The 14,670-nt window shown below is 36.6% G+C and overlaps 1 protein-coding gene across 1 annotated transcript; it reads left to right on the forward strand.

Annotated features, from left to right (window-relative positions):
- The first annotated feature begins 1,680 nt into the window (after positions 1 to 1,680).
- LOC131613472 (uncharacterized) lies at positions 1,681 to 2,544 on the forward strand. Its single transcript, XM_058885139.1, has 2 exons — positions 1,681 to 1,860; positions 1,954 to 2,544. Exons 1-2 carry the CDS (start codon positions 1,681 to 1,683, stop codon positions 2,542 to 2,544), a joined length of 771 nt encoding a protein of 256 aa, XP_058741122.1.
- The last annotated feature ends 12,126 nt before the right edge of the window (positions 2,545 to 14,670 follow it).

Below are 14,670 nucleotides of genomic sequence, written 5' to 3' on the forward strand. Positions count from 1 at the left end.
GTATTGACTAAAATTGTCAAGGTACTCAATCTCTTTTCCAAATCTCTTTACCTTTGTGCTTAATATTGTTAAAGCTTTGCACCCCACTTGTTTTGATAATGGTTTTATATTGTTAAAGCTCAACCTTTTTAAAATCAACCTTTGGTTTTGTATTGTTAAAGCTCAACCAACCCTTTTCAAACCTTGGTACTAAGAGGAGCATTATTTCTGGCGAAACTGCTCTTAGACCATTGGGCCTTGTATTGTTAAAGCTTGGCTCATTTTAAATCCCTTGTTAACTATTGTTAAAGCTTAACATTTTAAAAAACCCGTTGAGTATTGTTAAAGCTCAACACCCAAAAAGATTTTTGCCACTTGGCTATTTATTTTCCTTTTAAGAGTAACTACAAAAGCTCTGACTTCCCTACTGCACTTAAGGGGTATGTAGGCCTAAGATGCGATATCTTATTGAGCTCACATTCAAAACCTTCTTTTCTCATCCTCCCACTCTATTTAATCAAAAACACAAAGGCATTTCATAATAATAACAAACAATAATAATAGTATTTTCAAAGAGGTTCCTATGGAATACCATATATGTGAGGGGTTCTTAAAATCTTCCCCTTGCCTAACAAACCCCCCATACCCAAGTCTCTTATAAGTTTATTAGTTTTGATTTTAAAAAATTCGGTGGGTTTTATTCGCTCTTTCTACCATTTCCTTTCGAAACAATAAAGCATGGTGACGACTCTGTTTAAAACATATGAGCTAAGTCAATTCAATGGCTTCAGTCTCACAAATTTCACCGCTACAAAAAAGTGGCGAATCTGCTGGGGATACACATTTGTTCCTAAGAAGGGTTGACCCTATCTTTGTTTATACTGTTATTATTATTGTATATACTGTCATTTTGAACTGCATATGTGAATACTTGTTACTTTTGTGGGTTATATTGGGAAAGGGCTTGATTCCCCCTTGCGGTGAGATAAATCCTAACCCGTAATTGAGTGCAACTTATGATAGGAGACTTGTATAGTCATTTTCATCTCGAGGGAGTAGTCCCAAAGAAGTCAATTTGAGATCCATCGCTCAATGGAGACCTCTTTGGAAGTAACTTTGTTGACCGAGTTAATTGGAAAAACATCGTTACGTTCAACTAGGTTGTAGAAGCTGGGGACCTAGAAACACCTTAACCAATCTTGGCCATTAGGACGTAGTGTGGAAACTGTATTTTGATTCAATTCCAGAATGGTTGTTACACGATACTACACTCATATGAGGATCTCTTGGAATATTATTCAAACAAGCGAGTTAATTACGACCTTTATAATTTCCAAGTTGAACTGTTTAAGTATGGGAAATTTTTAGAACCTTGTTCTATAGGTACAAAATAACCATAGTACACACCTTTGGGATGGGTAGATCTTTGACTCCATGCTCGTGACGTTGAACCCTTGAACCCCATGTTTTTACTATGTTTGCATTCATACATCTATGCATTTTAAACCAAGATATCTTTCAAGGAATTAAAAGATACCAGTTTTGTAAACATTATAGGAATGGAACTTGAAATAAGAAAAACCAAGAAGTATACTTTCAAGAGTTTAAAGGTAGAAGAGTTGAGAAAGGTAGGATCCTTGATTGTTGATCAAGACAAGTTCTGTAACAAGTATGGAAGGTTGTTGTATCTCCTCAAGACAGATGGAGGAAGGAATTCTCTCCACATTGATCCAATTCTATGATTCCTTATATCATTGTTTCACCTTTCCTAATTATAAACTATTACCAACTTTGGAAGAATATGCAAGCATCATTGGATTACCCATTACTGGAAGAATTCCCTTTAATGGTTTGGAAATGGATCACAAGTCTCATGACATTGTAAAGTTCACCCACTTAAGGAAGGATGAGATTGAGAAGAATATGGTTACCAAAGGAGGAATACCTGGACTACCTGCTCATTTTTTGATATAGAAAGTTCTCTCCTTTTCACAAGAAAGAAAGGAAGATGACTTTGAAACTGTATTTGCCCTGTTGGTTTATGGATTGTTCTTGTTCCCAAATATTGACAACTTTGTTGATATGAATGCCATCAAGATCTTTATGAAAGGAAACCCTGTCCCTACCTTGCTAGTGGACACTTACTACTTCATCCATTTGAGGAATTCCTATGGAAAGGAAATGATTACATGTTGTACTCCTTTTCTATACAAGTGGTATATCTCTCATTTGCCAAATACCAATGATTTTTGGGATCACAAAGAAGGACAAAAATGGTCACAAAAGATTATGACTCTCACCAACACTGACATTGCTTGGACCAACAACTACTTCTGTAGGATTAAGACTTTGGACAGCTATGGTGATTTTCCTAATGTGCCCCTTCTTGGTACAAAAGGAGGAATCAGTTATAGCCCTATTCTAGCTCGTCGTCAATTTGGGTTTCCTATGGACAAAATACCCAGGAATATCTTATTGGATGGATTCTTCCTCGAGGAAGGAGTTGAAAACAAAGAGTTTAGAGAAAGGATTACTAATGCTTGGCATCCAAGTCATAGAAAATAAATCAAAGATTGGAAGACAAAAGGGGATCTCTCACCTGAGCCTTTTGAAGAATGGATTAGTTCAAGAGCTGCTGAACTTAGGATGCCTTATCTTCCTGGGACATCTCCACCTCCTGTTAAGAAGCCTGTTGCACCTGTTGTTTCTCCTCCAACAATGAAAAATCTCCAAGAAGCTCTGAAGAAGATGAAGAAATCAAGAGACCATTGGAAGAACAATTTTGAGTACTCAGAAGGTGAGAAAGGAATAATGGAAGACCTATATGATGAGCAAATGAAAGAGAAAGAAAACTTACTTTTCCTCCAAGATGGTTGGCTTATGGAAAGGGATGCTACCATTGCTAAGTAAGCAAGAGAAAAGAAAAGTAAGAAAGAAGAAGAAGCACTCTCTCCTAAAGCAGATGCATGGAAGAGTATCATTGAGAAACTTGAAAAGGTTAAGCTAAAGAAGAAGAAGACTCAAGATGACATGGATACTTCGCATTGAGCTCTATGATTACTCTGGGATTTTATTAGCTTTATTTGTTATTTCTATCTTGTAACTCTTGAAATTATTTTGTATCTTGGACATCCCTTTGTAAACTATTGAAAGAAATTGGTACTTCGATGACCCTCGACGACCCTTGATTTTCCCTCGATGATCCTTGTCCCTTTATATGTACCAAGGATGCTTTGTCCCTTATTACTAATGAATGAAATTTTATCTTCAAGTTACCTTATAGTGTTTACATTTACAAGCTCTTAATAAATCCTTGAAGGATATTTTTGATACTTTGAAAATTAAAAAGTCTTTTGCATTGCATGCATCATGTCACATTCACTCCTGAGTCAGAGTCTTATTCCTTCCTTCTCTCCTCATAGTCAAGCTGATGCACCGGTATAATACTCGCGCCAATCGTCGTCGAAGATTGGAAGATGGTATAGTTGATGACCAAGAGTGGCAAGAAGAAGTTTCTGTCTTACGTTCTAGTATTGAAAAGTTGACATCTATGGTTCAAGACCTGGTGGCTGCTCAGAATCATCCATCAACTCAAGCTCAAGCTACTGTGGTTTCCAAAGTCGAGACTCTTCAGATTCCTGTAATTCTGGTATTGAATCTTACGACTACTAGGCCATATGGAATAAAGATGGATTACCAATTGGCTGGCAACAGAATCCCACTTAACAAGCTGCAATTCCTCAAGCTGTTATGACTACTACTCCTACTGTGATGAACATTGTTCCTCTCCACAAAGAGCAAATTTTCCGTGGTACACCTTCTGAAGGCATGGGAAGAATGGATGAATTTGAAGACCAATTTTAGAGATGCAAAAAGAGATCAAGGCCCTAAGGGGAAAAGATCTATTTGGGAAAGAAGTCAATGATCTTTGTTTGGTTCCTAATGTCAGAGTTCCTGCCAATTTCAGACTTCCAGAATTTGAGAAATACAAGGGAAATTCTTGCCCTCACAGTCATCTGGTCATGTATGTTCAAAAGATGTCTATGCACGCTGAAGACCAACACTTGCTGAATCATTACTTTAAAGATAGCTTATCTAGAGCTGCTTTAAAATGGTATATGGGTTTGGATAGTACACACATCCGTACTTTCCATGACTTGGGTGAAGCATTTATCAGACAATACAAGTATAACATGGATATGGCGTCGGACAAAGATCAACTTTGTGCTATGTCCCAGAAGGAGAAAGAATCATTCAAAGAGTACGCATAAAGATGGCGTGAACTAGATGCTGAAATTATCCCTGCAATGGAAGAGAAATAAATGACTAAGGTGTTCCTCAAGACCCTAAGTACATTCTACTACGAAAAGATGGTGGAAGTGCACCTAATGATTTTACTGAGATGGTAAACATGGGGATGCTGTAACACCCCATATTTTCTAATTTTAATTTAATCGGAAATTAAATTATTATTTAGAATTATTTAGTATTTTCGTTGAATTAATTTGGTGGAATAAAGTTGAAGTGTTATTTTATTAATGAGCTTAATAATAACTTTGGGTTTAATTTGAGTTGTTGTGAAGTAAGGAGGGGGTATGTCACTTAGGCCCAATTAAGTTATTTAAGTGGTTAAATAAAATAAACTTACTATGTTGGATTTAGAATTGAAATAAGGAAGAGCTATCATAACACAAAGAGGAATAGGGTTTAGAGGAGAGGTGAAGAAGAGAGTCATGGCGGAAGAGAAAAGCTAGAGGAAGTCCAATTTCCGTAGCAAGTTTCTGCAGTGAGAAACCTTAGCAAAACGGACGTTTATCCCAATCCAACCGTTGGATCATCGCGGTTCTTGGACACAACTTTCCAGACTCGTTGAGGTAACTTCTGACCGGAGAGATTTTCATTTTGATGATTTTAAGTCCGTCTGACAAAGCAATTTCCGAACAGGTTTTTGGTGCGTCTCTGCACATTAGAAAAGATTTTCGGAGAAAGTTAGAAGCGGCAGCATAAGCTATGGCAACCGGGAGAGTAGAGCAATCACATATCCAGGTAAGGGGGGACTCTTTCTTTTAGTATCTCTTATGTGGTCTTAAGTGATAGGTAGATTGATGTATGGTTTGGTTCAATTAGATATTGGGATTGTTAGGTTAAGGTGTTATAGTTTGGATTGAATTGATGCAATTTGTATGATCTATTGGTTAATGATGAGTTTAAATGATGTTTGGGGGTGTATGATTGAATGTATGATGATTGTATGCCTGTATATGCTGTTTAAACTCGATTTTGGACTGAAAATAGGTGGAATCGCAGGGTCTGTCGCAGACCTGAGAATTGGTAAAATCGCAGGTCCGCTAAGCGGAGGACCCGACCTGGTTAGCTTCTGTCTAATGTCGCTAGTGGTCCACTGAGTGAAGGTCTGAAGGAAGTTCGCTTCTGCCTCACGTTGCTAGCAGTCCGCTAAGCGAACCTTGCTGTGCGGGAATTTTTCTGAACTTTAAAATAGCGTATCTTTTGATCCGTGTATCCTTTCTTAGTGCCGTTTTGGGTGTTGTGCAAGTAATTAAATATTTTATATGATGAACGAATGAAAATAGGCAGTGGCTGACTTTATTTCTTTAAAACTAGATTTAATTACCTGTTGAGAATTAAACATTGTGTGCATGTGAAATGTGTGTGACAATGTAATTGATGTGATGATGAATTGGCTGTGATTATTATTATGATTGTGATGAATGCATGGTTATTTGAATGGTATTGGAAACATGTACATACTTATTTGGTGATGTGGTGTTGAGATGAGTTATTCATCGTGACCGGTGATGTTTTTAAGTATGTTATGCGTGTCCATTCATTCATTTGCATTCGGTGATGGATCCCGCTGATGTTTGGATCGATGGTGGACATAATTCCCATTGTGCGGAATTTGTGTCGGTGGGCCGTATCTCGATGAGGCGTAGATCGGTTAGGTGGATTAATTCCACGGTTTATTGGTACCACGTGCATAGTGTCAGTTGTGTCATATTCATTCTGTTATATCATGATTGGATGAATTTCTATGTTATGTGGTGTAATCTATTATTGTACGAATTGATGAATAATAGTTGTGAATCTGAATATGTATGATTGGGTGAACGGTATATTATGATGCTTGTTGCTTATGAATTGCATAATATTTACTAATTGAGAATGAGACTCACCCTTACATGTTGTCATTTTCAGATCGAGGAGTTGCGGCATTAGTGCTCGGTGAGGATGACTCCTAGAGTTTATCCGTTTATGTTGAGTCGTGTCGGTCATGCTCTGATCTTGTAACACTGGGGAACGATAGTTTTAGAGTTTTATGAGATTACTCTATTTTATTTGGTGTTGAATTACATTTCCGTTGGTTGTATTGACGATGTTTCGTATTCCGCTGTGATAAACATGATTATGTTTTGGTGAATTGTTTCCTAATGAAGCATGACTTTGACCTTAGTTGGTTTATTTGTTTTAAATAATTGTGGCACCCTTGTGTTTATGTTTTTACTCTGATTATTTATTTAAATTGCCGCGGGGTTTTGAAGGGTGTTACAATAGTGGTATCAGAGCAGGTCGGTCTGTTTGGCCAATTGTCGAGTCAGTTGAGTTACGCGACAGTTGAATATTGTCGGCATATTATCCCTTGGTACGTGACATGTGAGTGAATCACTGTTGGTACTTGTTTTTTTTGTTACAGGAATTGGTTTGAGCAAAGTGGGGGAGAAGCCTTGCTTCTCAGAAGAGGTTCAGTTGCAAGTTCACAAAGGAGAGTGCTGTTGTGTTGTTTCGGAAATTGAACTTCGGCGAAGGGATGTGTCGCTTATGCTATAAGAAGTTTGGGAGCGAAGAGATATGATAAGGGGCTGTTTGGAATGTGATTGAGTTGAAGAGAATGAGTTTTGGAGTGAGATTTTCGTAAGCAAAACGCAGGAAAATTGCCGAATAGCTGCAGAACTTCGAAAATTCATAACTGGAGCTCTGAACATCCGATTCAAGGCCCGTTTGAAGCGTTGGAAGGCTAACGAGACGAAATTTCTTATAAAAATGGCTGGAGAAGCTGTCATAGATTTAATTCTGACAGGATGATGATGGAAAGAGGTGAAGTTTGTGGTTACGCTGGTCTCTGAAACCGGACTTATGCTTTAGTGTCGCGCAAACATCAATGTCAGAGTCGAGTGAACTGGAGGAATGATTAAAAGGTTTGTTGATAAGAAATTTTAGGAATTAAATGCACCATTCGAGGAGTTTGGAGATATCGTATAGAGTGTCATTGCATGATGACGATGTCGCATTTCGGATGACGTTGGAAAATTAATATCTTGAGTTCCGAGTGTCGGATTAAGGTGCCGTTGAATCTACGAGGAGGAGAAATTATGTTCTACCTTATGGGAGAGTTATAAATACAGTGGAGTGATCATATGAGGAGATATTTTGAGGTTGGTTAAGAAGACGTGAAATTGTTGAATATGAATGCCTACTACCGCGATTGTTTGAAACAGAGCTAAGTAGAACGTGTTGTTGTTGAATAAGTGAATGAGATGTTCGATAATAAAGATGATTTGAGTGCCGATGGATCTTAGTGATGATTGAATTAGTAGTAAAGGTGAAATAAACTTTAGAACGGTTGAGGTCGTATTTGTTATGTGTCGCTGATGGGTCTGGGTGGTGTATTGATGCAAAGTCAGCAGGTAATGGCTTATGCGTCGAGATAACTCAAAGTGCATGAAAGGAATTACCCGACTCATGATTTAGAATTGGCAGCTGTGGTTTTGTTTTGAAGTTGCGGTGACATTATTTGTCTGGTTCGAGATTCAAAGTGTTTAGTGATCATAAAGGTTTGAAGTACCTCTTTGGTCAGGAAGGGCTTAATATGAGGCAACGAAGATGGTTAGAGTTTTTTAAGATTATGACTTTTGGGTTGAATTACCATCCTGGTAAGGAAAATGTTGTGCTAATGGTGGAAGAGTTGGATTTAATTGAACAATTTAGAGATTTGAGTTGGTATGTGGAGGCACTCTTAATAGTGTTAGATTGGGTATGCTAAGCTGACTAGTGGTATTATTGACGAGATTAGAGGAGGTCAGACAGCTGATGTTGAGTCGAGCGATAAGTTGACTTTGAAGTACCAAGGTAAAGGCGGTAAACTCAGGATCGACGAGAATAGTATAATGTGGTTTGGTGATCGGGTTTGTGTTGCTGATGTTTTTGAGCTTTCAAAGAATATTCTAGAAGAAGGACACCACAATGAATTATTGGACTATGACGATGTTAATGAGTTTGAGTGCAAACTCAGAAAGGACACTATTATGTAGTAACAACAGTTTATGCTTAAATATGGTTGTCGGCTGTCTATTGATAAATTGAGGACTTGATCACCCTTAATCTCTTGTTGATAGTAGACGGAATTATATAAATGAGATGAGATTGTTTGTTACCTTAATGGTATAAGATGTGATGAATACTAAGCCGTGAGAATAATCACTCACCATGTTGTGTGAACCTATGAAGAAGTGAATATGGAAGGGTGCAACATATAGGCCAGTGACTTAAGATGGGTAATTAGAGTCGCACAACAAAAGTTTGATGTGGAGTGGTGCTAGGAGTACTACTCGTGGGAAGTGAGGAATTAATATGTCGGAAGCCAACGTAGAGAGTATGTATTGATCTATATGTTGGATTAGGATCTAGTAGATGTAAGGATGTTGTACCGAAGAATCAGAACCCTTTTAAATAATTGCCGAGATGATGAATATGTTATTGTGGTTGTACGTAGTTAACGAGTATGTATTCGGCGAAGTTAAGACAATGAGTTGATACTATATGATGCTATAATAATTTTTGTGCTGTTGTAAGGTGTTATGTAGATTTCCAGATATAATGAGGAATTATACTCTATGAAGGACGAAGTTGATTTGATTCTTAGTAGAGAGCGGGACTCAGTTGAGCTATTTTGTAAGCAATGGTATATTGAGGCTGATGAGTGTGATTATAACTACTTGTGTGTACTTGTTCCGATGGTGAGAATGTTTTAATAGATGTAGTAACTTAGGAATTTGTTTTTAGTGCGTGTAAGTATTGCTAAGTGGTAAATTAGTACCATGTATGGTAAAGGATAATTTTAAACGAATGAGTAAAGAGAATCAGAATTGGGTAAAACTAAGAAAATCTAACTGGTGATGATGATTGTAATGGGTAATCAGAGTAGTGCAGCAAAAGCGGAATGTAACGTGTTGGATAATTGCTGGTGTGATTTAAGAGGAGTCAAATAGTTGAAATCCAAAGATATAGGAATATTATTATTGAGTTTCTTGAAGGAAGCGGTTGGTGAAAAGTGTAAGTATTACTTTATCGCTCAGATGGAAAAGTGTGTCTAAGGTTGGTACGTTCGATAGATGGAATTCATTACTGCATTGTTGATCAATTGTGATCATACCATGGATTGTGTAATTATATTATTCAATTATTGGGCGTATTGTATGGATCGCACCTCGACGTTTCACTATCGTTAACCTTTGGAGATAAAGCGAGTGGTACACCTTTGGGGTGGTCGAATGCGACGTAAGAGCTGCGATTGAATGCATGAGACATGCTTCTGTTGGTTATGTCAGATGAATTTTGAGGATCGAATAGGGAAATGTTACCTGGGAACTGGAGAGTCAGATGAAGGACTCCTATCCGGAACTTTTCACTTGAGGTATGTTTTCAAGGACGAAAACTCTTTTAGTGGGAGAGAGTTGTAACACCCCATATTTTCTAATTTTAATTTAATCGGAAATTAAATTATTATTTAGAATTATTTAGTATTTTTGTTGAATTAATTTGGTGCAATAAAGTTGAAGTGTTATTTTATTAATGAGCTTAAAAATAACTTTGGGTTTAATTTGAGTTGTTGTGAAGTAAGGAGGGGGTATGTCACTTAGGCCCAATTAAGTTATTTAAGTGGTTAAATAAAATAACCTTACTATGTTGGATTTAGAATTGGAAGAAGGAAGAGCTATCATAGCACAAAGAGGAATAGGTTTTGGAGGAGAGGTGAAGAAGAGAGCCATGGCGGAAGAGAAAAGCTAGAGGAAGTCCAATTTTCACAACAAGTTTCTGCAGTGAGAAACCTTAGCAAAACAGATGTTTCTCCCAATCCAACCGTTGGATCATCGCGGTTCTTGGACACAATGTTCCAGACTCGTAGAGGTAACTTCTGACCGAAGCGGTTTTTCATTTTGATGATTTTAAGTCCGTCTGACAAAGCGATTTCCGAACAGGTTTTTGGTGCGTCTCTGCACATTAGAAAAGATTTTCGGAGAAAGTTGGAAGCGGCGGCATAAGCTATGGCAACCGGGAGAGTAGAGCAATCTCATATCCAGGTAAGGGGGGACTCTTCCTCTTTGTATCTCTTATGTGGTATTAAGTGATAGGTAGATTGATGTATGGTTTGGTTCAATTAGATATTGGGATTGTTAGGTTAGGGTGTTATAGTTTGGATTGAATTGATGCAATTTGTATGATCTATTGGTTAATAATGAGTTTAAATGATGTTTGGTGGTGTATGATTGAATGTATGATGATTCTATGCCTGTATATGCTGTTTAAACTTGATTTTGGACTGAAAATAGGTGGAATCGCAGGGTCTGTCGTAGACCTGAGAATTGGTAAAATCGCAGGTCCGCTAAGCGGAGGGGGGTCCGCTAAGCGGAGGGCCTGACCTAGTTAGCTTCTATTAACGTCGCTAGTGGTCCGCTGAGCGGAGGTCTGAAGGAAGCTCGTTTCTGCCTCACGTCGCTAGCAGTCCGCTAAGCGAACCTTGTTGTGCCGGAATTTTTCTGAACTTTAAAATAACGTATCTTTTGATCTGTGTATCCTTTCTTAGTTCCGTTTTGGGCGTTGTAAAGGTAATTAAATGTTTTATATGATGAACAATGAATACAGGCAGTGGCCCGAATTCATTTTTTTTAACTCGATTTAATTACTTGGTGAGAATTAAGCATTGTGTGCATATGAAATAGGTGTGACAATGTATTTGATGTGGTGATGAATTGACTGTGATTATTATTATGATTGTGATGAATGCATGGCTATTTGAATGATGTTGAAAACATGTACATACTTATTCGGTGATGTGGTGTTGAGATGAGTTGTTCATCGTGATCGGTGATGTTTTTAAGTATGTTATGTGGGTTCATTCATTCATATGCATTCGGTGATGGATCCCGGTGATGTTTGGATCGATGGTGGACATAATTCCCAGTGTGCGGAATTTGTGTCGGTGGGGCCGTATCTCAATGAGCTGTAGATCGGTCAGGTGGATTGATTCCACAGTTTATTGGTACCACATGCATAGTGTCAGTTGTGTCATATGCATTCTGTTATATCATGATTGGATGAATTTCTGTGTTATATGGTGTAATCTATTATTGTACGAATTGATGAATAATAGTTGTGAATCTGAATATGTATGATTGGGTGAACGGTATATTATGATGCTTGTTGCTTATGAATTTCATAATATTTACTAATTGAGAATGAGACTCACCCTTACATGTTGTCATTTTCAGATTGAGGAGTAGCGACATTAGTGCTCGGTGAGGATGACTCGTAGAGTTTATCCATTTATGTTGGGTCGTGTCAGTCATGCTCTGATCTTGTAACACTAGGGAACGATAATTTTAGAGTTTTATGAGATTACTCTATTTTATTTGGTGTTGAATTACATTTCCGTTGGTTGTATTGACGATGTTTCGTATTCCGCTGTGATAAACATGATTATGTTTTGGTGAATCGTTTCCTAATGAAGCATGACTTTGACCTTGGTTGGTTTATTTGTTTTAAATAATTGTGGGACCCTTGTGTTTATGTTTTTACTCTGATTATTTATTTAAATTGTCGCGGGGTTTAGAAGGGTGTTACTGATGCGACTTGAAGAAGGTATCCGAGAAGGCCGTTTAAGCAAAGAAGCTGGTTCATCATCATCTGGTGGTGGAACAAAAAGGTTTGGTAGTAGCTTTACCAAGAAGAAAGAAGAAACTGTAATCACTGTTTCAAGAGGAAGAAAGAGACAATATCAGCCTCAACAGATTGTTGCTATTACTCCCATTGTTAGTCAAGCTCCGAAACAAAGTGTTTAGAGGTACCATTTTTAATAAAACTTGATACCATTCTACTCAGCATGATGTAGGGAATAATAGCCCTAAGGTTTTAGGGATTGATTGTGCATATTTATCATTTAATTTTTGTTTGAAGTTTTAAGGTTCTTAGATTTTTTCCAGAAATTAAAGAGTCATAGGTTGAATAAGTTCACAAATGATACATGGTTAAAATCGTGTTTGAATTTTGAACAAGATGCATGTTTGAATTTCTAGAAATGATTAAGTTTTGATCATGTTTGAATTTCTGAAATTCACGAGCCAAAGGTTGAAGATGAAGTTCAGTTTGAATTTAGAACGTGTTTTTAAATATATATTCACGCGCGTGTTTTGTTTTCAATTATAGCGCGATGGCCCAATGGTAAGCTTTTGAGTTGTTGACTCTAGTGGCGCGGGTTCAAGTCTTCCCAAGGTCAAAACATAATTTTTTATCACTTGTTTATTTTTCTTTTTAACCAACTTTCATAATTTATTTAAAATAGCAAACTTAATCATTTTGACTTGAAATTTTAAACACTTATCATTTAACTTGTCTATTTTTAGAATATAATTTAAAATACCAAAAATATTAATTATTTTATCATTTAAAAATTAAATCAAAAAAACAAGTCTTTTATATGTTTAAAAATTCAAAAATCATTTCTTTTTTTGATATTTTCACCAAGTAAACTTTTGTTATTTTTGTGTGAATTATTTTAGGTTTAGGTCAAAGTCCCCTTGAGGTTACCATGTACCCTTAGGCCAATTTTCCTTTAGAATTTGGTACTTTAATCATTAAAAATAAATTACGTTTAAATGTGGTTCTAAAACCCTAATTTTCAAAAACCCTAATTTGAATCTTTGATCCCTAGCTTCACCATTTTAATATAACTTGTTACTTTGATCATTGTCTTTGTATATGTACATATACTTGTTGATTTTTATCCTTGTATACTTGTACTTTATTCATTGTATTATCATCATATATATAGTTTGTTTACTAACCATATGCATGAGATATTTATCCATCCATCATCTTCATTCATACATGAAATGATCCCAAAGGTATAGACATCCTTTCATCCATTATCATTTGAGTTTACATTGATTTAATTGTTATACTCACTTGTTTACTTTTATGATACATGTTATCACACACACACACACACACACACACACATACTTGAGGTATCCATGATTGATTGCTTAAGTTGTTGTTGAAATATCCAAAGGAATGAGAATGGTATTGACTAAAATTGTCAAGGTACTTAATCTCTTTTCAAAATCTCTTTTCAAAATCTCTTTTCAAAATCTCTTTACCTTTGTGCTTAGTATTGTTAAAGCTTTGCACCCCACTTGTTTTGATAATGGTTTTGTATTGTTAAAGCTCAACCTTTTTAAAATCAACCCTTGGTTTTGTATTGTTAAAGCTCAACCAACCCTTTTCAAACCTTGGTACTAAGAGGAGCATTATTTCCGGTGAAACTGCTCTTAGACCATTGGGCCTTGTATTGTTAAAGCTTGGCTCATTTTAAATCCCTTGTTAAGTATTGTTAAAGCTTAACATTTTAAAAAACCCGTTGAGTATTGTTAAAGCTCAACACCTAAAAAGATTTTGGCCACTTGGATATTTTATTTTCCTTTTAAGAGTAACTACAAAAGCTCTGACTTCCCTACTGCACTTAAGGGGTATGTAGGCCTAAGATGCGATATCTTATTGAGCTCACATTCAAAACCTTCTTTTCTCATCCTCCCACTCTATTTAAACAAAAACACAAAGGCATTTCATAACAATAACAAACAATAATAATAGTATTTTCAAAGAGGTTCCTATGGAGTACCATAGATGTGAGGGTTTCTTAAAACCTTCCCCTTGCATAAAAAACGTCCCGTACCCAAGTCTCTGATAAGTTTATTAGTTTTGATTTTAAAAAATTTAGTGGGTTTTATTCGTTCTTTCTCCCATTTCCTTTGGAAACAATAAAGCGCGGTGGCGACTCTGTTTAAAACGTATAAGCTAAGTCAATTCAATGGCTTTAGTCTCACAAATTTCACCGCTACTGATATGTATTCAGTCGTCTGATCGAAATGAATTCTGTGAATTTGTTCAAACCTTTCGATTTTTGTTGCACCTTTCCAGGTTTCAAGAATAGCGGTGTTTAGAAGAGAACACAAAGATTCACTATAGGAGATTGTAGTAGGGAAAAATTGATATCAAAGCCATTGATTGACTTGACTCATTATTTTAGTGAAAGTCGCCATCACGCTTTATTGTTTCCAAAGGAAATGGGAAAAGAGAAAAATAAACCCAAAGAAGTTTTTAAATCAAAAACCACAAAAAAGAAGAGATCTTAGGTACGGGGGTTGGTTATACAAGGGGAAGGTGTTAGCACCCCTCATATTTGTGGTACTCCACAGGAATCTTTTTGAAAATCTATGTAAAAAGGGAATTGTGTGCAAAAGAAAGAGTTTTGTTTGATTTTAGAATTATGCTCGACAAGACATTACATCTCGTGCCTACATACATCCTCAGTGCAATAGAGAAGTTAGAGCAAATGTA

Source organism: Vicia villosa, linkage group LG6, assembly GCF_029867415.1.
Source record: "Vicia villosa cultivar HV-30 ecotype Madison, WI linkage group LG6, Vvil1.0, whole genome shotgun sequence".
Taxonomy (NCBI): domain Eukaryota; kingdom Viridiplantae; phylum Streptophyta; class Magnoliopsida; order Fabales; family Fabaceae; genus Vicia; species Vicia villosa.